The sequence below is a fragment of the Melanostigma gelatinosum genome (assembly GCF_949748355.1).
Source record: "Melanostigma gelatinosum genome assembly, chromosome: 8".
Taxonomy (NCBI): domain Eukaryota; kingdom Metazoa; phylum Chordata; class Actinopteri; order Perciformes; family Zoarcidae; genus Melanostigma; species Melanostigma gelatinosum.
The window spans coordinates 8,296,022-8,322,065 of record NC_136641.1 but is presented as its reverse complement, the minus strand read 5'-3'; the positions used below and the strand labels follow the sequence as shown (position 1 = coordinate 8,322,065).

The 26,044-nt window shown below is 42.5% G+C and overlaps 1 protein-coding gene across 4 annotated transcripts in view; it reads right to left on the bottom strand.

Moving 5' to 3' along the window:
• Nucleotides 1-23,199: 23,199 nt before the first annotated feature.
• The window catches only part of mib2 (MIB E3 ubiquitin protein ligase 2), a 40,534-nt gene continuing 37,689 nt past the window's right edge, over nt 23,200-26,044 (bottom strand). For all 4 annotated transcript variants that reach the window (XM_079273329.1, XM_079273331.1, XM_079273330.1 and 1 more), the window contains one exon: nt 23,200-25,945. In XM_079273329.1, the coding sequence (XP_079129455.1) occupies nt 25,704-25,945 (242 nt within the window). In that variant the 3' untranslated portion in view covers nt 23,200-25,703. The remainder of the gene's footprint in view (nt 25,946-26,044) is intronic.

The window sequence follows — 26,044 nt, the reverse complement described above, 5'->3', positions numbered from 1 at the left end:
TCTTTGTGTTTGCTGAATGATGAAAGGCTGATGGAATGCTGCTCAGCTCGACCCGAGCAGACGCGGTGTGTGCAGAAGGTCACTGAAACAGGCCTCGTTTACTGAATAACGTGGATCATTCACACGTATGCCGTGTCAAATCCTCACACTACATACTGACATATTAAAGTACATTATTCTCTAAATTAAACAATAAATACATATCTTAGTTATTCATTTATCAAAGTTATTCATTGTGCACTGCCTGGGAGTTTACTGCAACAACATTTTTGTTTTTTAAAAGTGACAAAACAAATCTTGTCACATTAGATATACAATATACTTGATCAAATGACGTTTAGGTTAACAATGGAGAGTTCCCCTTTCCTCTCAACAAAGACTTGGTTGTTCAAAGCAATGAGAATCGGCCCTCTCGTTTTGAAATATTTTACAGTGACTGAATGTCTCTCAGAACAGAAGCACAAACGAAAAGATGAGACATTGTGTTCATTGAGAAAGAAGTGGCTTCCAGTCATCCTGCAAGCAATGCAAAAGTAGAGCAGAAGAGGGGGGGAGGGGGGGAGAAGGAGAGAGAAAGAAAAGTGAGTATAAGGGAGGGAAAAGTTCAGGGAAAGAAGGTGGAGAACGAAAATGGAGAATGCACCTGTAACCTTACCGTCATGAAAGGTACCCCAAGGAAAGAATGTAACAAAACCAAAGTGAGTACGTTTTAGAGGGAAGGGGCTGAAAAAGAAAGAGAAAAAAGATCTTGAATTTCCACCCCGCTGCCTGAGAACGCTCCGTCTTCCTCCCGGTCAGTCAGGCCCCATGAAATGAGAAAGCCAAGCAGACCTGCTCTCCCAGACTCTATTTAGTTAATCATCAGCATTATAAACCAGTGCTGCGGGCCCTTTGAGGAAGAGAAGAGGGAGAGAGAGAGAGAAAGAAAGAGTGAAAAAAAGATTAGCCAAGAAAATTCTAGCTGGTAAGGAACAAGCTGCGAAAATAACAGTACCTGATCAATGTGGAGGATGTCCTGTGTTACCTTTCGAAATGTCTAATCAACAAACTACACGGTCTCAATTTGTCCTCCATTTGTCCAAATACTTCCTCTTCTGCTCCCTCATGGCCAAAACCTGCAGAACTTTTCCCATTGTTGCACATGGTGCTCGGTGCAGTGGGAGTCTTAACCGCTTACGGCTGCCCACGCTTTTTGCCTGTTGGAAGTGAGGCGTGATCAGGTAACTCTGCCCTCTGTGCTGGAATGCGACTCCACTGTGAAGTCAACAACCTGATAGGTAAACTGGCCTGGCCCTTAATCAATAGTTGCCGTCTTTGTGAGAAAACAATGGCAGGGAAACCCAAAACCTTATTTAACTCCGGACCTTATCTCAGCACCACCTAATTGGGCCTTCACACTAGCAAGGAGCAGCCTGGCAACTGTGATATTTAGGCCATGATAGCGCTTATAATCCATGTGCCACTGCAGCTTCTTGGTTGTGATTCTAAATGTATACTTCATGATTTACATTTGTCATTTTAGAGACAGTAGCTCCTCCCCATTGCTCAGTGTCCTATCACCCTTTAGTTTTGAATATTAAAATTAAGTACTAAAATATTCAACAGTTTTGGTTATAAGGGATTTGGACTTTTCCTTTTGTTCTTAATGCGTTTACATATTTTAATTTAGGCTACCTATCCACCCTCCCCCGTACTGACAGGTTCCTTTTGCATTTATGCTCTATGTATTCAGAAACAGTAGAAAAGCCAAATCTGGAAGGAATTTGAAAATGCTAATTATTCATACTGCTATGACTAATGTCATAATCATGTTGCCATCTCCCTAGAATGCTGCCAAAAAGAGGAAAAATGTAAAACTGTAAGAAGAAGATATCTTGAATTATATAACCAAATCATCGTGGCTTCTTAAGGAAAAGGGTAAACAACATTCTTAAAATGTCAGCATTAACCTTTCTTAAATGGCTCTGGGCCTTAATGCAGTGTCATGCGCCCTATCAGCTGAATCAAACCTAACTTCACCTCTCAGTTGATAAGGCCTACAGTCTCCTTTTATTCCAAACCTGTGAGTCAAACTCCGAACAAACGACATAAAATCCGTCCACCTTTTCGTCCGGCCTCCCCAATCGTTAAATCTCGCTTTCTGTTGAAATTCTGCTCTGCACTTCCCGCCCTGCAGCCGCGCACTGGCAGAGCGACACGCGCTCATGTGACTTGCGACTATTCATGTCTATGAAAAAATGAACAAATGTCGCTCTTTGCACCAATCACAATCTTCCACCTCGCTCCGCAGTCACCGCTGTACAGTATACGGTCGACATTTTTCCCTCCATTTTCCCTTCTCCTTCCCAGACTGCCACAGTCCTTGTCGGCTTCAAAAAGCTCTCAAGAGCAGCGTCGAAGACTTAATAACGTATACCTTCTATCTAGTGTCAACCATCTGCTCTGATACAAGTCCAATACTGCCGTCTGTCTTGTCTTAACCAAACCTCAGAGGCAAGGAAAACGGATGAGCAGACATTTTACGTCCGACACACATCCATTCTGCATAACAGACTTCCTTTTTTTTTCATTTCAAAAGTGCCTAAAACAGTCGTTATTATATCAAATCTCTACCTTAAAAAGAAGGAAGACAATAACAAGTTAACCGTAGACATAACAACTTGAGAATATCTTAAAAGATTGACCGAGGCTTTACAGTTCAACAGGTTGCAGAGAAAAGTTGCTAAATGAGCTCTGAACTCGTATGAATTAACACTTAACGATAATGTTGCTATTCGATTATTAGTTCTGAAAGCGGTTTCATACCGTGGATGCTCCTTGTAGATAGCATTTTAACGCTCTAAAAGAAGGAGTCCGCCTCTGTCTTCATGTCCTTTGACAAGCCTGGCAGTTTGCCTTTACCTGCCCCAACTGGTCTATCCAGTTTAGGAATGAGCGTTTGCGTCTATTGTTTCCTCTTCTTTCTCTCTGGTTAAAAGGAGTCGGAATACGATACACATTATTTTCGCTTCCCATCGAAACTAGCTCGACCCTGCTATATCAAGCACGCAATCGCAGAGCGGCTTCGTGCGATGACCTAATTTGTTTGCCGCACATTTCCTGAACTTAGCCGACGAACAAATGCCCGTAAACAGGTTGTGACGACAGCTCGAGTCTTAAAGATGGAGAATGAAGACAAAGAAGGGCTCACGTTTGTGAATTTACCAAGTCTTTCCCAGGTGTGGTCACCGAGCCAGAAACCCAAGACAAGAGGCGTCATTGTGTGAGGGCTCTTGACGCCCCGTTGGCTTGTCTTCCTCTTTCCTGCTCCTGCTGAAGGAGAGTCGACCTCTGGAGTGGCAGTTGGGAAGAGAAAAAAAAGCCGTCCCTTTCAGGTAGACGCCGCCGTTGTGTCGGAGAAAGAGCCAAGCCCCGGAACAAACCCAACCAGTTTGAAGCGCGTCAGCTCTCTTCCTGCAGCCCGAGCAGAACTTGTTTTTTTCCAGGAGCTCCCTTCTGCGGTGTTAGGCGGTTAAGCTTCTCAAGAAGACAGAGGCTGAATTTGTAAAGGGCTTGGTTTACATGTAGCCTGACCCCCCCTCCTCCCCCTTTCCCCCCACAGGTGTAATTTTCAGGTCGCAGCCAATCTCTTAGCCTCTGGCGCCCACAGGTGTGTCCCCCGCGCTGCCTTTAGCCAATGGTGGTTGACACGAAACCCCCCCCACCAATCCTACCCGACCCTCCGACTCCCACCTCACCGGTTCGCTCACCTCCGCCCTCCCCATCAGCCCCCAGGTACCTCGTTGTGTGTTTTTTATGATGTCAGCTCATGCTTCTGTGGGAACAACCTCCTCTGTTCCCATTACAACGCAGACAACGGCTAAACCACCATCATCCTCAACTCACGAACACACCCCATCCTGCCCGAGCAGACAAAATAAATCATCGGCCCGAAACACCCGGTGAGGGCCAGGTATTCAAAAACATGTGTCTGTGAGGTATTATCACATGCATAAACCTTTGCCTACTTGTGAGCTGTATAAGCCCGCCATAACCTGAAATACCTGCCCTTTGCTCTCATGCCTGTCTTTGTGTCCACACACCTTTTTTTGTTCCAACAATAACCCGGCTGTGTTACAGCGAGAGCGACAGGTGAACAAAGTGCAGGGGAGTAAAACTTGAGAAAGACACACCAGCAGTTTGAGAAGTGGGAGATGGGGGAGCAGTGACAAGGGGGCTGGCGGGGCTCCTGGCCCCCAGGGCCAAACCGGGGGCCTAATCCAAAGCCTGGACAGGGCTTGGTCTGGATGCTTCGCAAAGCAGCCACTTTCGGTCTCGAAGTGTAATTGTCGGGATTAGCCTCTCAACAATGAGCACAATGCCAGAGTCGTATCCTGTTTCAGCAGGGGCGTGGCACAGGTTGCGGCAGAACTACGTTAGCAAAGATGGAAGCAAGCGATTGTTTGAATCTTTGAGTTAAACAAACAGTAGTCTGTGAAATACTGACCCAAAGTACAATAAAAGCACTCATTATCCACCAATCAAGCACATTTACCTATTCTCAGCCTGAGTTCTGTACTGTGGACAATGAGCTGATTCAGGCCGACTGGTTATGAAAAGAGACGATAGTGACAGAAAGTCTGTGCTTAAGCATTGAAATCTATAAGCTAAGACCCTCCGTCTCTTCAAAGGGAGCAGTTAGTAAGTTGCCCTGCTCTGAAAGGTTTGCTTTGTTTAGGCCTGTCATTTGCATACCAAATGAGGTTTGGAGTGAAGGCAGAGGCATGACCCGAACTTATTTGGGTACTGATGGCTATCTGGCTAACCAGTCACGCAAGTCAGGATGCAAGGACATCCATCAGCGGCACTGACCCAACAGCCTCAGACAACAAGCACGAACAACCAGAGGCAAATGCATCTGCCTGCATACTCATGCTCCGACTCCCACCTACCAACACGAGGCTGCAACAAGTCACTTTCAGGAGAAAATCAACGAACAAAAACCTAAAATAACAGAACCCGGGAGGTCTTACGGAGGTGTAAAAAATAATTGATGCTCTCGAATGAATAATTCTTGCTCTTGATTTTGCATAACTTATCACCTTCATGTCATTACGCTTGCCTTCACACGTTCATATAAAATTCAGTTTTATAGTAACTATTTTCTCTGTAAAAGTTGTTATGATACAGTGAATGTCATCCAGTTCATATAAATCCCAATAAGCCCCTTTTACAATGCAATTCTGAATTCAGTTCTGTTGAAAAATTGTCTATTCCCATGAATTGCCTCCTTATAAATTCACTTATTAACTCAAGAACACAAACTATTAGATTGTGGGCAGAAATCAGATTCGTTTTCTTCTATATTCGGCCTCACAAGCTCCATATAAAATAGACATAGACGTGTTTTTCTTTGTTTGATATTCCTTTGTTTAAAGACATACGTTTTCTGCAATTTGGCCTGTGATTTATGATGTACTTTTCTCTAACTCCCCTCCCACAACTTTAGGTCTGTTTTTTTTATCTTCATGGATACAGTGTAATCTTGAAAGGGTCTGTGTGCACTGGACGTACTTACAGTATCAGACATCCTGGGGATTAAATGATGAGATGGAACTGACCTGTAACAAGTTAATAAACCTTGCTCACTGCAAAACTTTTTAAAGCTAAAATCATCTGGGCAGCGGGATTCATTGTCTTCACAGTAACATGACAGCAGCTGTGTGGAGCGCAGTCTGGATAAATGCCCCAGCTTGAGAAAAGGAAAACAAAGACTCGTGTTTGTTTCATATTTCCCTGTGCTGTTGCACAACATTTCCATGTAGCCCCTTCAACAATCGGCATTCAGTATCCAGGGTGACCAGTAAAGCTGGACGCTTATCTTCCATCAGGCCTCTCACTGAAGTCGAAGCTTTGATGGTGCTCACCACAAATCAAGAGGTGACCTTGGAGGGCACAATATGGCTTCTTAAAATGCAAGAGAGTCCAAGTGAGTGCTGTTTGCTCATGAAATGTAGCTGGAATGAGGGGCAGAGCTGTAGTTAAGACCACTGAGTAGAATCCAAGACGAGTCCAGGTCTGAGCACTCTGATCCACAAGACAGAAACAAGTCAGAGACAACAGAAGAAAAGGAACACGTCTCCAGAGCCACACTGATCTGGAGTAATACTGTACAGCCCTGTTGAACAGCATGTCAAACCTGTGCAAACTCTTTGGGATAGTGTCAGGATTATTTCGGGTGTTGCATATCCTGAGACCGTCTAACAACTGCCAATCGGAAGTTGTATGTATGCAGATGGCCTCAAATGGATTATGGATGTTAAACGCGTCGATAATGGACACCACTTTGATGAGGCCGTGTGCTGATACTTTGCTCGTGTCCGATCTTGAACAATTTACAGCAATGTTTTAATACATTCATCAGCGATGAAGAGTGAATAATGATATTTCCACAGTCTCCGAATGGTCAAAGACACGAATGTAAAGCCATCGATAGCTGCTGGTCTCGTAGGTTTTCCCATATTAGAGGCCTTATGGCTCAATACGCAGCATCTGTCCGTTTAGTCTTTTCTGTTGTTTTATCCACCTGTCTCCTTGGTCTGCCCTGCTGCTCAGGTGACTATGGGATAATTACAGAGATTGACATTGTCTTAGAGGAAATTGGAGGACTTAGCCCAGGTGTGATGTTTAAAGGCCCCTCATTACACTGATCAGCACTCAACCACGGACTTCTACCAAGTCTCTCGCCAATTAGCTCCTCTTCAGGAAAGCCCCCTCGCCACCTTACGGTAGATAAACACAATACTGAACACGTTATTCCTGTAGGTGTTAAGACTTTTTCTACATTACAATATTGAAAATTGCATATCGAACTTTTATCTCTGCCTTGGCTGTGATGAGAAACGAGTCTCGTTTCTCATCACAAAGCCAGAGAATCACCCAGGGAGCAGCGTGCGCACAAGCTGTCTCGCAGCCACAGCCGTGCTCTGACTTGCGGCCTGCCGCCAACAGCGGGTAATTGGCCCCGAAGGATTTAGGGCGGGATGGTGTGTGTGGGGATGGCGCTGTCGTATCCCATAATCTCCAATGGGGCAGTTGCCATAGAGAAGCAAAGTGAGGCATACCAATTATTACTGCATCTTATTCGACAACACACCTGTTTGGCTCATCTGCTGGTTTAGAAACAAACTGCCGCTGTAATCAGCCTGACATCCGTCACATGCAAAAATGAAATGGAGTAATAGACAGAATCCATACAAAACGAATGCATGTGCTTCTGTTTCGCATGAGCACACTACTTGTTCGTTTGGAGAGGTATCATAAGATCATATCAATGTTCCTATTGTGCAAAAACATTCTCTGTTAACGTTACTCGATTAAGTATTCCTTCATGTTTTAGTTGCGTGAAGATTAGAAACTCAAGACATGGCCTTTTATGTGTGGAGGAAAGGATGGCCATAATTCTATGTGTATGATGTCAATAACTATATTAGACAGTAATCAGGTCATAGGCAATGCTTGATGCATGGCTACTATACGTAGTCGCTTTAAGTCGTTACTCTTTATTTTGCATTGAGGTTTAAAAAAACGTGTCCAGTATTTTCTCACAAGAGCAAAACAAAATGCTGGAAAGACTGAACGTAGAACTACACCGTTAAGGATTTTATAGAAATAAAGTTCACTGGAAAAGTGCATGATGGAATCATAAGTCAGGCTGAGGCAAATCTTCTAAAAGTTTTTAGTTGGTTAAGTTGAATGTCTTTGAATGGACTCCTGTCTGCCTTAAACCGTCACTGGCACACACACTGAAGTTTGACTCTTGTTGCCTGTCAAACACAGCTGCTGAGCTGCCGGCCGGGTCCAGTTTCAGTCATTCACAGTCGAGACGTTGCAGTTTGTTTAGGAAATGAGCGTAAATGCTGACCTCAAGGTGATCATTCATTGTGCCCTACTTTAAATAGCATGTCAGCCTCGCCTGCCTCACGGGCAATATGTGGCATTGTTAAAGCTTTAAAGGGTTTGTGTGTGTTCAGTTTGAGGGCATTATGATCGTGTGCATCTCCAAACACACCTGCCTGCTTCTTCCAAAAGACTTTCTGTTTGGTCTCATGTAATTAGCTGGGTGCGTAATGTGTTTACGAAAGCATTAGATTTCCAGAGGAAGAGCGATATGCTTTAGTTTATGTGTATGTTGGAGTCATCCAGGCATGAAATATGTTGAATGGCACGAACAGAAGGGAAGAGATTCTCGCACGCTGTACTCGCATGCTGATGAGTGTTTAGGGCAACAGTCAGTTGCCCTGTGTGCATTGACAGTTATTATATTATCAGTTATGGGTTGACATTTCTATTAAGAAAGAACTCTTTTCTCATCCAGGTCAGTCCAGTTCACGCTTTTTTTGGCAAAACATTTTTTATTGTTTCGAAAATGTTCGGTAAGATGATAGTTCTAACAAAAGGAGCGGTTACTAGCCACTAACACATGTTACTGCTTTCACTTTTGATGTTCCCTGTCAAACTTCTTTGTCATACATTTTGGTTGGTGATGAGTATTTACCATTTTAATCTATTTTCCTGCACTAGAAGTAGTTAAGGTGACAATTTAACATTTTCTACCATAATGGCACCAGGAACTAAAAGTCCCTCTTGTGCAATCCTATGTACATTTACACCACCTTTGAGCCACCATGACGGCTGGACCAATAGACCGATGACAGGTAACTGACGGGAAGTCGACAACATGACTTTTGAATATCAATAGTGGATAATCAGTAGTGGAAAAGGACAATATTATACTTTTGAATGACTTTTATTTCATGACTTTTCTCAAATATTTGCTTGTTTTTTCTCTCTTGTAAATTTCTGAATCATTTTATCTTAGCCTCTAAAAACATTTTGATGAAACAAAGGACTCTCTGGTTAAACTGGTGACAACCAGCAGAAATATGCCACCAGTGACGACTATTCAAGTCGACATTGATTTGTTTCGTTACTTTTAACATCTGTGAGATGTCCTGGATATGTGAACATTTGTGAGCTTTATAAACTGCACACACACCATAAATGGCTGAATACATTACTTTTATGACAATTCATTATACTTGAATCCAACTGACAACTGTGGACTGGATTGATATGAGATTTCTGAGGGTCATAAAACCGATTAAAGATGCTGACATACATTTTAAGGTGATCTAAAATATCTTTGACCGTTTATGCTGCAAATCAAAATGTAGTTGGTTCTGGTAGTGTTAAAAGGAAATAAACACCAGTGCAACCCTCAGCATTAGAGAAATTCCAATTGCCATTATTACTATTTCTGTTATTGCTCGTTGTGAAGCTGGGCCTATGACAGTTCACTCACTGTGTGTTGGGTAACGGCTGATCTCTCCCACAGAGTGGATCATGGGGGTCTGGCTGCAGGGTAACAGCAGGTCCTGCTAATGATGCAAGACGTGTTTGTGATGTGCAGGCTCTCTGGGGAGGCAGGGTTCAGGTGAAGGTACGGCGAGGAAGCGGCCCACTGGGACCAGTTACCAAAGCAGAGGCACAGCCCTCCTCTACTCCTCACATGTGCTGTACCTCTCCTCCACCTCTGTGTGTCAGGGTGAGGGCCATGATGAAAACAAAATCAAAGAATCTAGTCGTGGCTAAAGAAAACCGGAAATCAATCAAATTGAATCTGGTTGAACATTTGAGCGTAGCATTTTAAAAATCTATGTATCATTGTCAAATAAAAATAAACACCTTGGTGTAATTGCCATATGAGTGCATTTCCCAGAACTCTCCCCGGCTATCAATCACCAAGTCAGAACAAGTTTCCCAGCAACCCTTCACTGTAAAACAACATCCCTATTTTCCATTTTTTTGTTGTAATGCAATGCAGCAGATCCCAGTAGGTTACATCCAACCCAAATAAAAGTGCTCCCAGGAACAGGGCCAAATTAAGAAGTAAATACTTCTCTGTTGACTTTGCCCGAAGGAGCATCTTTCATTGAAACCAATATGTAAAGGTTTGTACATCATATTCCGTAAAGCTCGGGTAGGTATTTCTTGCGTTATCGGGACAAACACATACTTTATGCATACTGTACATACATCAGGCGTTTGACAAACTACTTTTTGCTGTTAAAAGTGTTTTATGTTTCTGCACAACCTCAGCATATAAAACCCTCATAAAAGCATTGTTTCTCATCACTGTCTGTGGGCAGTAAATTACTGCTGAGCAAGGTAAAAAAAAAAAACAGGCTGCAATTAAATTAGATTCATAGCTCAGAATAATTTACGGTTCTTGGTAATGCTGATGGCCATGACCACAATATACATCTGACCTAAGCAGGGAGATAACAAGATCTCCAACCTGCACACTCAAACGACAAAATGATTCAAGGGAGGAGAACGTAAGGAAAGAGACCATAAAAAGCAGCAGAAGTAAAGATTCTAACTGGTTATGTTCATTATTAAAAGGTAACTATGGCCAACCAGAAAGTCGACGTGATCTGTAATGGGAAGAAGTGATTTCTTGTCAAGTACAAAGGAAAAGTGTTGCTGGCTGCTTAATGACCGGCTTTCGTGCTGCATATCTTATCTATGCAGATAAAGTTAATGACTTCAGTCACATCTGTAGCCTTTGTTCCTCATGCGAACAATGCTCAGGTTCCTCAACTGTAAATGATGAAAAAGCTTTTTCAGTTGATAAAAAGTAGGAAACCCCTTTTCTGTTGCACTAGTTAGACTCAATTTTGCAATTGCATCACCAAAAATCTGATGCACAAGAATAACAAGAACAAGAATTTGCAGGAATACACTCCTGCCCCGAATGGGGACAGTTTGCTATCGTCATGAACCACAGACATATATTTGATCTGTAGCGTGGGGAAAGTGAACGTGAGATTGGAGGTGAACACTGCTAAATACAGGCATCCCAGTCTGAAAAATCCCCACGTCAGCATGACCCCGAATCTGCTCTGAATTCATAGGGGTCAGTCTATGCAAGTAAATGAATGGCAGATTCTGTTGTATGAATCAAATGAGTATCAAAGTCCACAGGCCTAAACATTACCTGGGTCTCTCTGCTATGCAGACCTGTCACTGCAAAGGAGCTACACATTAACACATTCAGCACGCTGAGTTTTCTCAAAGCTCAGCCGGGGTTTTTACAACAGTTGGGCGCCGCTCTGTCAACATTACAGTCTCCAGACACAGGCAGGTTCATTTAGTCCTCACAGCCAATCAAAAAGAAGCAGCAGGGGTCCGCTGAGAGCCTATGGGAGAGCAGGAGCCATGGAGACCGTGCTGCTCGTTGACCGAGCGGCGATGGGTGAGGAAGTGTTGAGGCCTGAGGGTGCAGGTACAATTTGGCAAGCAGAGTATTTACTGGTGTGATGCTGGTGTTTTATAGCCAGTGTACTGTGCAAAGCAGTGCATTTATGGAGTATTATCGGATCATTCAGGAAGATGCAGGTGTTGAAGAGGCTTTGAGTCAACATCCCAGTAGACTGCAGTCAAAAAGAGAACAAAACACACCCAATGCTGCAGAAAAACAGCTTAAATGTACTTAAACGTTACACATCTAACTCGATCTCTTCTCCACGATACCTCCAACTACACTTCATACCAGCTTCTTCAGGATAAAATATGTGCAGAGTTTGCCAACAAAGTCCCTCCTGTGCATCTCTCATGAGTCAAATGCTCTATTTGCAGTCTGTTTCCCTTCAGGTTGGCGGGTACAGACACACAACAGATGTGGGTACACCCTCAGCATTAACCCCAGCTGACCTACCTCTTGATGAACGTGACCTCTTGCCCTGGAAGATCACCCAGTCTCTCCATCTCTGTCAAGGCAAAGGCAGGCTGCAAGGGAATCTTCAACTTGTACTCTCCAGCTCAGCAAGGGCTGTGAGATCGACCGCGCTTAAACGCGAACTCGGAAAAAAACCAAAGGGGGAAGATGTTGGCAGCTGTGATGTGTGTTGAGAGGAATTCACCGTCGTTATCACTCACTGAGTTATGCAAGAACAGGCCGGTGGAAACCTTTGCCTGGTACAGTGTTGGGCCTCAGCCTCCTTATACACAGGCTAAACACACACACACACACACACACACAGACAGAGCCAAGAAAATCCTGCCCTGCAGATTTTCTAATTACCCTCAGTGAAAGGGAGGCAGTTGGACTCACAGAGGGCCGACGGCCCGGGTTATCACACACACCACAAAGACTCCCCGGTCTTCTTTGGGATAAACTATTTTTAGCTTTCATCTGCGCTTTTTTTCTTCCTCAGAGGGCATGAGGTGTATGGGAGGCATCGTGAGGAAAAGATTTATCTAAGTGGAACTCTGTAACTCGAGCCAAAATAAAAAAGTTTTCTTTAAAGCATTTACTGCCTGTAGCTTCTCATCAGAAGATGCTTCTGACCACAATAGAGTTTGAAGTAAAAGTCAGCGACAGAAATTAAAAAAACATTTACGTCTTATTATTGGTTAGAAGTTCAGTCAAAAAACTTTTATGGCTGCAGTACAAGCCTCCCCTTTCATTTGGTGCATTATAATTTACAGATTTTTGAACTTTTTCCGAGTGCATTTCATATCTCACAACCATGGCAAGATTAACTGGTTAGGAGGCAAAATGGGCCCTTGATGAACTCAGTGAGCCTGGGGCTCTATCCCAGTGCCCGAATAATAATGCCTGGCCACTGGTTCCTGTGTGTCAATTGATTTGTGATAACTTTTTATCAAAAGAGCACCAAACCAACAAGCTTTAACATCAGCAGCTAAGGCGCATTGTGATGGTACTACAGCACTGCACGCAGGACGCAGCTGCACTTTGTTCTCAATGAAAATATATTTTTCTCTCTCTCTCTCTCGCTCTCTCGGAAACATTCAGAGGCAACGAATGAATCCGTGGACTCCAGAGGTTGAACGTGGAAACAAGCCGCAGCCTCGGGCCCCAGAGCTGAATGGGGAGACAGTGAGGTGAGGAAGAGCCGTATCAGATGAACACATGAAAGAGGGAGGTCGCTGGATTTAAGGCCTTTTGTCTTTGAGCGTTCAAAGGAGACAGCTGTCGACTGCACAAGACTCGGCTCTATTCATGTTGGTGGTGGTGGGGGGGGGCGCAGACAGAGACCATGCCAACATACACACACTTCAAAGGAACATGTGTGTACACGTGTGTGTGTGTGCGTGTGTGTGTGTGTGTGTGTGTGTGTGTGTGTGTGTGTGTGTGTGTGTGTGTGTGTGTGTGCGTGACTTCTCCCGACAGGTTCAAACTGTTATCATTATTCAAGCAACCTGAGGATATATTCACATAACCTTATTGTCATCCACGTATGATTTACACGGAAGGTGTGTAGCACCCACAGTGCTTGACGGCCTTCCCTGTTTTGCTAGGTGTCGTAGCTCTTACTTCCTGTACTGAGACAGGCCCCGCACTTTAAAGGAACAGTCCAACTTTTAGGGAAATACCCTTGTTGGTGTGTAAGAAGATATTACTTTCATCTGAGTGTGTCCAGCACGCACAGCATGTTAGCTGAACTCAGCACAAAGACCGGAAGCAACTGTCTTAACAACATGCTACATCTTGTTCATGTATCACTCCTGGAGGTTAAGGTTTTAAAAGCTGTTACACATTTGGAATTCCTTTTAATTCGTCCAGCACCTGTTTGGAAATCCTAAAGACCACAGCCTATACATTCCTACTGTTTATGACAACAAACAAAGGCAGGGAGAAAGGCCTATGACCATAGAGAGAGACGAGCCGAGATGAATCAAACTATTGTGGATAACATACACTTTTGGTAGGTCTTTACTCAAAGGCATTCATGGTGTTGCCCTGTTAGCTAGTCCAGTCAGGAAGTTGTCCGTCTTTCGTGTTTTCAGTTCATGAAAGTTAATTGTCACATTTTGGTTCCTTTAAAAATGTCCCATTCAGCATTCGGTTGTATTCAGCACCACCCTCCCTTGTGTCACTTCTGGTTGCAAAAACAAGATGGCGACGGTCAAAATGCCAAACTTGAGGCTTCAAAACCGCAGTCCACCAACCAATGGGTGACGCCACGGTGACGAAGTCCACTTCTTATATACAGTCGATGGTTTTGTTGACAGCAACCCTGCCGGCATTTTTCCAGTTAATGTGGAACTACTTCTTAAACCATACGGCCTCGTTTTTGCACTCGACAACTAGTCTATCACTTTAATAAACACAAGTAGCAATTGTATTATGACAGCAGTCAGATGTGTAAAAAGTGAAGGATATCCAAACTTTACTAATTCAATGCCAATAAATCAATAAGTGTAGATACCATAACTATCTCATATTTGGGATGATCATTTGATAATAAAGATTACCACGTGGTAGGCCTAATGAGACCAGGCATTCAGTAGAAGTCAAGTTCCGCCAGGTGTTCACAAAATCCCAGTCTGACATTGAAAGTCAAATCTCTCTCTCTCTCTCTTTACCTGAAGCAGTTTGAGCTGCATCGTCACTGCAGCCCGTCTTCAGTTGATATTTGCATCGGAGGCAAATCAGTCAGCCTCCATGAGAGTTGTGTGTCCAGCAGCAGAGCTGTAGCTACTGAGCACAGCATATGAGCCATATGTTTTGGTGTAGCAGTAGCAATACTGTGTTTTAGCTCGTGTTTGATTGTGTGATTTTTATTAACAGTAACAGTGACACTTGTATATCACAGCCGCATTTAGCAGACTCTTAAAAGTAAAACTTTTAGCCACAAGAATGGATAAAGTCAAACTAGTCGTCGAATTTAGTATGTAACAGAATTGTAAAAGTACACATTATACACTATGTTCTTCTTCACAGCAAAGTACAGAATGAATGTCTGTGTACATCCATGTTTAAATTCAGTTTAGAAACTGAATCCTCCAACGACGGGTCGACCTCCACTCCCAAAGCCTTCACTTTGTATTTTCCTATGCAAATAACTTTGCATTCAGTGAGCGGATGCAGTCGCTGCAGCAGGAGACAAGGCTGCTCTGTCACGCTCAGGTCACTTTCTGAACTCTTTTGTTCAAATCAAACCAAGATGCAAAACTGGCTTCAGCAGCAGACATGACTCAGACAACACCTTTTGTCCACTCCAGTTTGTACAAGGAAACCGACAAGAGGCGACCAGCAGCAACTCTGAACTCAAAGCGTGTTATATCTTAAAGGAAAGGGATGTGAACCAAATGCCCCTGGGAAGGAAATCTTGACGAGACATTATCCGATATTATCCGATATTATTTGTGGCTTCAAAATGCCAGATTGGATTAAATCCCCACAGTATATATCTGTTTGAATTTGGTAATCTCAGAAGAAAGGGCAACACATGTGATCTGGGTCTCATCAGGCCTTAATTAACCTGCTTCCCATCAAGTTTACCCATCTGCTGCGGTTAGTCCCTCTACATATGGGCTGTATTCTCCTATAGGAAATGTAATGACCACCTTCTTAACAAATCCGCAGTAAAAGAGGCACGACAGCAGGTTGACTACAATGAAGGCAGGGTCGTAGGGGGGCAATTGAAGTGTTAAGCAGGACCACAAAGGTGGGGGTTGGTCTGTAGGGATTTTAAAGAAGGCTGTGCATCAAACATGGCCGTTCAGGTTACTTTCTGTCAAACTAGAGCACTTTAAGAAACCGGCTCCTCGCCGCCTGTTCGTAACTGGTACATCGTGAGCAAAAACACCTCCGACCCAAAATTAGACTACGCTCCCGTACCCAGAGAGTTGAGCTGAGCTCGGCTGATATTGCATCAGTGGGAATCCCATCGTAGCAACCAGGTGCCTACAGCCACAGGGAGATGGAGACAAACAAGGTGCTTACTTTACTTTACGTCTCACCTCCTGATCTGAAGCAGGCTATACACGCAGCGCCTATATCACCCATAACTACTGCACATGTAGTTTTTGTTACAGTAGCTGTGCTGTGATTGGGATACAGCAAGGTAGAACAAAGCACCCTAAACCTGACTGCCATTAATCATCAACCACCAATGACAATGTCACAGTCAATGGAGAATTGACTGTGAGTGCCAATCGCTGGACAAAGCAGGGATACAAATCTAGAACATTTAATATGAACTCAAGGTCATGAATAGCACTCGCCTTTGGCACCGTACAGATGCTTTTGTAGCACATTTTTTGGACTTGCATGCACCTTTTGTCTACAACAGGCTATAGATTCCATATTGTCACGTGAATCATCTAGTTCAGACAGTCACGTGACAACACTGATAAAGTAATTGTATGATTTCTGCATGTTAAAGGTGAAGGTGTGGCTGTACTTTGGCGATATAGTCGGTTTGTCTATAATCGTGGGTCTGGTTGTTATTCCTACTGTGCACGACACGAAAGCCAGAGTTGGAGCAAAGATGAAAGTCGTCATGTTTATTTTCATAGTCTCTCGCCCATGAACTCTTTTTAGTTTTAATGTCGAGCTGCTCTAAAACACATGAAGTATTAAATGAGGAACTCCAGTAATTTAGCATTACTTTTGTATAGTGGTGGGAATGGTTAGCGACAGATTAAAACGGATGGTCACAATCGACCCTAATGACATCATCAATGACATTATACAACTGTTTCCAAGGGCTTGTGATGAGTACACTGAGCCCTTAAGTGACATGATGGACAATAAACATAACTTTTAAAGACTGAGCCATGTTAAAAACGCTGTTTTAACTCTTGAACCCGAGCGACCCCGGTAGTGCTATCTACTATTCAAGTAGAGCTTGTAGTTGCAGAGGTGCACTGTTCATTCTGGGCATGAGGACTTGTGTTTAAGAGTTTAATTCAGTAATCTGTGTCTATTGACACCCGGGTGAGAATAGTCAAATGGCAGATATTCGTCTATTTACACCCGTTAAATTGAATATGCTACTTAATTTAGCCATAGTCTGCTGGTCGAAAGGCTTTCTGCCAGAAAGATTTAGGAGTGATAGTAATAAAAATAGTAGTAGTACCATAAGGAGCGACAAAGTATGTGCAGGGAGTAGGCTGAGGTAGATGAATGGGTCAAATTCATTGCCTACAGTGGCTACATATACACATAGAGTTTGTTATGTGTGCCCGGGTTGGGTGCAAATGCGTTGCTGGCTACAAACACCTGGCTGCTTGTCTCCGCCATGTTATATACACCCATGTGGAATAGCTACATTGGCTATTCCATCTGTGGGCTTCTGACACCTGGGTGCGAATAGCTTATGCCTTAAATCATGTGCTTGTAATGGAGCAGATTAATGTACTCCCGACCGAAAGGAAGTAAAGCCTTTCCTAAATAACAACTTTTAAAAATCCCAGAAATCCCAGTGCTTGGTCTCAGCAGCAGTAGGCTTGATGAGTGATAAGTACTGTGTATGTTCACAAACATATACACCCTGCGGATATTTCGTCCATCATGAGCTGTGCTGCAGAAACACTTTAAAGGTGTCATGAAAGATATATATGATTTTTTTCATTTAAACAAAGCTTTATCATGATGTAAAAATGCTTATTAGAGTAGTGGACTCGACAACTGATCCACATTATTCTCTCACAATTGGGCTTGAGGCTGTTGTTTGTGTGGTTTTCGGTGGAGGATTCTCCTCCATCTCTCTTCCCTTTGTCTCATTTACTGTCAGTGATCGTTATCTGGCTGGTCTGACTTCATGTTAAAAACAAATAACGTCCATCTTTTATAATCAACATCTGCTCTTTGCTCTCAGATGAGTTGCCGTAAGATGAAACTTGGGGACCTCCGTGGGGAACACGCAGTCGCTGCCTGCACCAGATAACAGCAACAACACCGTCTCCCTCCACCCAAACCTCCCTATCGGTGACACGAACCGCATCAGCAAATCCAAAAGAAATTCTTCAACTGCCGGTGATTTTTCATTCGTATGTGGAGTGAAAAACAACTGATGCAGCGCAACTTGTTGATGGTACAACATGTGTTTAGTGACAGTGTCAACAAAGCCACCCCATCTTGAATTGCTGGTTTATTCCTGCTGCAGGAGAGTCGATTCATTAAATCCTACGCTACGGAAAAGTCCCGGCAACTTGTGGTATTTTCCACCAAAACATCTCAACCTGATGACTGTATAAAGTCCAGAGGACAAACAGGTGCAACGCTATTATTTTGACAATGAATCATCAACCAATGAACTAAGAGCATGGAGGAAACAATGGCCTTTTTTATGTTTTTTTGAATATATCAATTCCAAAATGTTTGTTGAACACTATAATGATGAAACTACAGAAGTAAATGTGGACTCACATTTACTGTGAGGGTAAGAAACAGAGGATTCTCAGGGGGTGACGGACCTGGCTGCAGCTTTGTGACAGTTAGTCTTTAGCATTCAGCAAATGTATTGACAGATTATGGTAATACTAATTGATCATAAATCAGTATTGCCTTCATATAATTGTAAATGATTGATTATAAGTGCTCCCATGTATTTGTGTTGGTTTGGTTGTGTGCTTTCTCTGGAAACAGGAGTTAGAAAATGATCTCCTTATCATTTATTGATCCTCAGTTCTGCTCACTGTAATGAGCAAAAAGTGCAAAGTCATCCTCTCTTTCTTAAAATTAGGTTTTATTTATTTTTGTGTGCGAAATTGGACTTTGTGAAAACAAATCGCCACAAACTGCAGTGGTGAAAAATAAATAACATTTACCTTCTCTAATTGTGTGGTACCGAACATTAACCTATTACTAAGGCAAATCATGTAAAATGGAGTTATGTGTGACATCAAGTTACTGCAAAGCATGCAGTTTAATAAACATCTACATTGTATCACTAACCTGTGATAACACATTCAACCATTTCCCTTCTTCAAGTAAGTGAACTGAATTTTCCATGTGTGTTTTTTTATCACAGACCCGTGTTCCTATAAGGTCGACAACAAATATAAACTGTTCACTGCAATCAGGAACTGGTATTTGAGTCAACCAACCAGTTCAACTTGCCATCAACCAATAGAACACCTGAGGCAGCGCGGGACAAGCCAGCTGTAGTGGATCCTGCTGAGAGCTTCCTCTGCTGAATCTCTACCATCTTCATGGATGCTGTTCTCTCCTCTCTGGCTCACTTTCTTGACAGAGATCAAGTAAAAGGTGTTAAAAGTTATGTTTACATTCAGTTTTGATCACCAAAACACATTGTTTGTATCCTTGAGGTCTGACAAACGTGTTCAATGCATTTCCGTCCTTGTAAAACATTTTGCGGCGGCGATTTCCCAGCAAATGTCTGCATCCACGTATACGAGCCTGCAGTCATCTTCTTTCCTTCCTTTGCGGGCACATTGCAGCGTATCTCGACGCGTTACCGCCACCTATTGATGAGTGGAATAACGTGAAACCACTGGTACTGTAGGTCTGTGTATCGCATCACCTGTGTGGGCACGCGCATGCATGTGTCCTCGTACGCAAGATAAACAAAACTCATAGAAAAACAGCTCCATAGCATTAGAGGTCAAGCACCCACATCCTATGAAATGACCAGAATCAGTCAGGTCTACGTCTGTCTGTCTGTGCTTTCCAGCCACATCTGTGGGAAATAAAATGTTTTAAAAAGGCCAAATAATACACTACAATGCTCAAGTTCATGTCACCCAGTGCAACAGCGTGGCTCCTTGATGGTCTTTCATTGATTTTGAAAAACAATGGAGGAATAACATATATCAGGGTTTAGATGCACAGATGATCAATTGTGTTTGTTTTGCTAATACCTGGAACATGTATTAACATACCAAAAGGCTCTCGTGCAATGGAAACGTTGTTCACTACTCCAGTAAATAGAACGGACCTTGGATACTACTTGGCTCATCTCAATAGAATCAGGAGGCTCAGCTAGGAGCCAGAAAGCTAATGTTATGCGAACAAGAACCAAAGTCAATAACATTGCCTGACAAGCAGTAAATATAATGTGACAGTAAATAGCACTTCTTTTTTTTGTAGCCAGCGCATTGATTTAGAACGGTGAACACACAGTTTCACTGGAACTACCCAACTATAGCTACCTGGTAGGTGTGCCTTACCAGGAATTAATGGCCACCCTGCAGCCAATCAGAATCGAGTATTCACCCGGTATTTACCCAGCCCATGTGGTAAAGTAGTCTATTATTTAAATAACAATATAATATCTAAATAAAAAGTATGCTCAAGTACACAAATTACCCTCCACATGATTCTCTTAATAACAGTAAAAAAAAAGTTTGAATATTTACATGTTATTAAAAACAAAAAAAAGATATATCAAACCACCTTTTCTTTTTCTCCCACCAGTGAAATGATTTTGACGTGAGAGGTGAGACATGTGCATGCACTAAATGATTTCCCCTTATTGTCTTTACATCCATTTTTGAGTTATTTCTCGGAAAGAAAACAGGAACAAGTGCCAGAACACCAGAAGGCCGTTAACTCAGACAGAAAAGCTTTAAACATCATCATCATCTGTAATGTCTCATCGGCATTCAACATCCTGTAAGTAACGTTAGAGAAGTCGTCTCTTCCTTGTTGAGTCAGGAACCAGTTTATAGGAACCAAAGTTCTAGTGCTGCTTACGTGAACTGTACGCTATACAGTAATGCTCTGATGGAAACATTTCATCATTTCACATGAACGCTAATTTATGACCAAGGAGAGAATATATTTAATAATAATTCATGTTTGTCTAGATATGAAGCTACAGCCAGCAGCCAATTAGTCTAGCTTAGCTGTTAGACTGTAAACAGGGGAAAACCTAAATCTCACATATTAATATGTGTTGTACATGTCATACTTATATAGGGTCGGGAGGGTTACTTAAAAAAATGTATTCCGATACAATTACCAATTACCTGTTGAAACAAAATGTAGTCAAGAACCTAATGTAAGTATCACAATATTAAAAATGTAAAAAGAGAAAGTGAATATAAAGAAATTAAAAATTATTTTCTATGTAAAGCAGAAAAGGGAACATCACAGTGCTGTACAAGTTATGCCTTCCAGCAGCACCCACTTATTAAACGTCTACAGCATCTCTAAAGCTACACTACCAAAGCAGCACAACTTCTGACGTTATATGTTTGTTTGACTCGTACAAAAACTGAAGTGACAGGGTGTGGTTTGAGGGGGGGGGGGGGGGGGCATTGTAGACAGACTCCCTGAAGTCTCTTTTGGTTGGCAACCTGACATGCAAAGTAGTATCAGCAAGAAAGCGAACAAACACAGCCCTCTAAATGTTGAAAAGTTTCAACTTAAATATTTCTTAAAACATGTCATTCTTTGTGAGTTATCCACAATGAGACATGACTTTCTCGTCTGGCTTTCTTTTTTTTTTTACTTAAAAACTCTGCTTGTCAGTTGAAGCTGTGTAATGAACAAAAGCCTGTCAGTGTGGATGTGAATGATGTGAATGATGTGAATGATGTGAATGCACTGTGCAGGAGAGCAGCAAATGAAGACACCAGAAAGGAGAGGAAGCCACAGCACACGTGAGGCTCAGGGAGCAGATCTGTGAGCACGTGTGCCCCCTGTAGGATCCCTGAGAGCAGGGTGCTGATGTTCAGGAAATAATCCCCATTACTTTGATTTCACCAGTAGATGGTGGTCTCATCACATCCCGTAAACACAAGCTCTGCTACTGTCTGCCACACAAATGAAGTGGACAAAATAATAGGACAGTTTACCTGCAAACACCATTTTATATTTTATGAAGTTGACAAAGATGGGTTTTAGGGAGGAACTGTGACAACTCTTCATTGTATTAGAATCATTATCAATAGAAATAAACTTAGCTAAGGTCAGTATACAACTTTCATCAAAAGGAGATAAACTCGAACAATAAAAATATACAAAGGAGAAACAGTGAAAAAAACATCACAAGGACATTTGACAGAAAATTACGAATGATATATGAATGTGTAAAATGTAATGATTAAACTTATAAATCTTTATAATGAAGGGAAAACAAATCAACAACGCAAATACGCTTTTCCACATATAAGTATTGGGGCATAAACGTGTCAAATATGTGTCAAATATAAGCGGAACTAATTTCATTCCAAATTGATTTGAAATAATTCAGCAAAAGAAAACTGATTTAATTTCTGTCATTTTTCAAGGAAAAATACTGACATACACTGCTAACTGCAGTCGTACTTCAAAGTGGCTGTTCATTTTTGAAAATGTTTTTGCATGTTATATAATAATATAACTATGACATATAACCACCTAACAAACTGTACCGACAGAATTCTGAATACTTTACTCGAAATCACTAATACAGGCTTCTTTCACATCAATTCATTTTTAGCTTTGTAAATATATAAGAACAACAATACACTGGTTAGAGTTCGCAGCGGCATTGTACGTGCAGCCAGTGTTCATGGCTGCCATGTTGTCTTCAGAGAGGACGTCACTGCCAAAGCGCTGAGTCATATGCCAAAGCCATCTGAGCCGCAACACAATTAGGACTAAGAAGTGGCACAAGGCAGCATTGGAGACGCTGCACAGATATACCGTCCAGACGAAACGGGTCACAGCCAACACAAGCTGCTCAAAGCCTCAAAGCCGTCTGTTCACCTGGACTGAGGACAATCTCAAGAGGGGGATGCGAATGTGAAATTGGTTCAGAAATGTTTAAATATTACACCTTTTAAAAAAAAAGTCGTTTTCTTTACAAAAGCAATATTGTTTTTCCCCCAAAACTGGAGTCAGTGAAAGTTTGTCTAGAATAGTTTCATTTTTATGAAAACTTAAAACACCATGTTTATCCTCCTCGTGGGGTTCAGACTGAGAACCAGTATTATTCATGTGAGCGTTTATAATGGTGAATTAGAAGCTACTTCACCATGATGAAATATGATATTAATACTTCTGGTCCATGTCTAATTAAATAAAAACATTTTGCAGTTGAAAATACTTAATTACATTGCTTGAGATATGCAAGATGCGTATAGAACAATCACTAACCTACAACGCTAAAGTGTAAAATTAACATTTAAAATCTCTGTATATTGGGACTCAATTTTCAGTGAAACAGTGCGTCAAATGACACAAAAATGTCTAAACTGTGGAAAATGCTAAATATAAACTAGGTTTGCTAGGTTCAAGGAGGCGAGCTTGTTATCACACTGGACTCACTTGATTGTCTGCAGCGGACTTCATTTATGAGAGAATTTCAGAATTTGACGTCAAAATATCCTGAAAAAAAATGTAATAATTAAAAGAAAAAAAAAAAAAGCACCACAATCTATGCCAAGTCCTTATAAAACAGTTCCATATTTATTGCAAAATATGTTTGTACAGAATACAACTGAAAAAAAACATCAACAGAGGAGGAATGGACAGTAAGGCCAACATCAGAACTCCGAGAGCTGAACTGTAAACACCAATAGTAACATTTTCTGCTTTGTGTTTTTATACATGAATTGGTTTCCCGCCCTCACAGAGACTTCCTTAAGGGGGAGGAAAAAAGAAAGAACTCAAACATCTTCCCCTTTTTCTAAAACATTAATGCCTTTACCTCGAGACCCATTAACTCAGGACACCAGCGGACAATCCTTAAAAAGGTCGCAACTTCTGTAAGAAACGTGTCCCTCTATCGATAGTGTCTCACAAAATATAAATATATACTTGTAAAAAGCTCCAAACAATATGGGACTGGTAATATTTTGGAGGTGACCGTTGCGTCACTCGTCATTGAGAACATGAGGCGGTTCGGAGCACAACAGCTGAAGTTAGGAGGCTAACGCCATGAGCTCAACTTCTAACGCCAGTGACAGAGTGCTGAGATAACACTTCTTACTTTGACCGAAATCAAATATCAATGTTTGCTTTTAGTTTACTTCACACTGCTGGAACAAGTGAACCCTCCCTTGAGCTCGGAGGGGCTTAGCATAGTGCGTGTAGATAAATTTCGGGCGTGCATGCCCATCCATGCACATCCTCATGCGATTTGGCACAGATGTAAAAGTTCTTTCCTCAAATTAAAACTCGTGGTAAACGCGTCTCAGTCTCTCCAGCTTGCTTCTCTTACATCTTTTTTCTTTACACATTAAAAAAAGGCAGAGTGAGACAGGATACATTTTTCTTCCCCGACATTCAAATGTACATCTTAAAACATTGGCTCTCCCAAAATATGGGATCTAATGAAGACAACCAAAAAAAAAAAAAAGGTTTATTATAGAAAATCTAAATTAAATAACAATTAAAATAAATAGGATTTTTTTTTTCATATGCATAAGCCCTTCAAGAAAACACACCAACACTTTATAAAGGATGAAGATGATGTACAATCCAGAACTCCAGAGGAGAAAGGGAGGGGGGGGGGTCTTTTGAAATGACTCCATTGGAACTAGAGGTGCAACAAAACAATGTCACGTTTTTGCCCTTCTGATTCTATATCTTACAATGCATCTGGTGGATAAATAACAAAAGACGAGTACCCGCTGCCCGTGGGGCTCTCTACACCAGTCAGATGACACACAGACTGGGGTCTTTAGACACAAACAGGCCGACCGACACAATTCTTTGAAGCTGACTTGGATGCTTCAAGGACATTGTTTTGATGTCAGTTTTGTTGCAGCAACTCTTCTGCAAACATTCATTTCACGAATGACGGTGAAACTCTGAGGGTTGATAAAGTGAATTGTGAGTCACGACTGCAGACCTTTATGACCATTTCTTTCTGTGACCCTCCACTAAAATGATCCGATACACTGTAGCTCTGTAATGGTGTGTGTGCGCGTTGGTGGGGGGGGGGGGGGGGGGGGGACTCTTTAACCTGTTATGGATATCACAAGTGCTTTCAATGGTTTGATACCCTGAGTAGAGGACATAGGCTTGGGGTGAAGTTCAGTAGAAACAAAAACATTTTTGCAGAGCAAACATCAACTGAACCACCTCATCAACCACCTTTCACACATAAATAATAACCTGTACTGATCGCTACATTAAAAACCACAAATGTAACCAGAGAGAAATAAAACGACAAATCACCCATGATAACACAGTCATTTTCAGCTTTACAATATGCATATATTCATGCATATATAGTGTGTATTTCCCCTTGCATACAGGCGAGTGGTTGGGGACTATATATAGAGAGCCTTTAGTTATACCAACTCCCTCTGCAGAGACTAACACAGATTATTAAGAGATTGGTACAAATGAGAGCAAACATAATTCACAGGACGGGCTGAGGGGCGAGAAGACGGGGACTGATTCTGCGCAGCCTTGTAAACAGAGGAGGCCGGACAGCCAGAGAGGATGATGGGTAACAGACATCCACTTAAAGCAGCAAAGATGGGACAGATTACAGGAGGTGGAGGCTGGGCGGGAGTGGGGGAAAAAGAAGAGGTGGGGGACATTTTTCTCCCGGCTTACCAATCAAAAGTACTCAAAAGAGGCAGCATCGCCTCGCAACATTTGCCTCGTCTGCTTCCCGTCCGGCTCGGCTGTTCTGACGTCGAAAAATGAAGTTAAAGTTATCGACATGTTCCTGCCTGCGCTACTCGAGAGGGAAACTACTCAAAATGTAACAAACAGTGGACTCTCAGCGATGTAACACAGCATCTTATGGTAAAGCGACCTATGGGCTGAGCGAGTGTTCGATAAGGGGGGGGGGGGGGGGGGGATGATGAGCAGGTGTAGGTCACTGGGTCTTCGAAGGTAACAGCTGCTCCCTCCCAGCCCACTCTTCTTCCCAGCCCCCCCGGGTCGGACATCCTCTTTGGGTTGTTAAGAGCTGAGATGACAGAGGAGCTCAGACGAATAGCTGGATGCGCTCGCGGATGGTCTGCCGGCAGATCGGGCAGGTCTTGAGCGCGGCGCTGCAGTCGATGCAGGAGGCGTGTCCGCACTGGAAGACCAGCTTGATGTGGTTGTCGATGCAGATGGGGCAGGTGATGCGCTCCTCCATCTGCCGGTAGCGAGACTGCAGCTGCTCCAGCAGGTTGTGCTGCTCCGAGTTCTCGGTGCCGGGGCTGCAGTCCACCTCCGTTTGGTCTGTGTCATCAACACGGATGATGTCAAAGCAATGAGGAACCGAGTTAACAGACTTAGGCAATATCTACAGGTTATTGGCTCCTGATGCTACGCAAGACG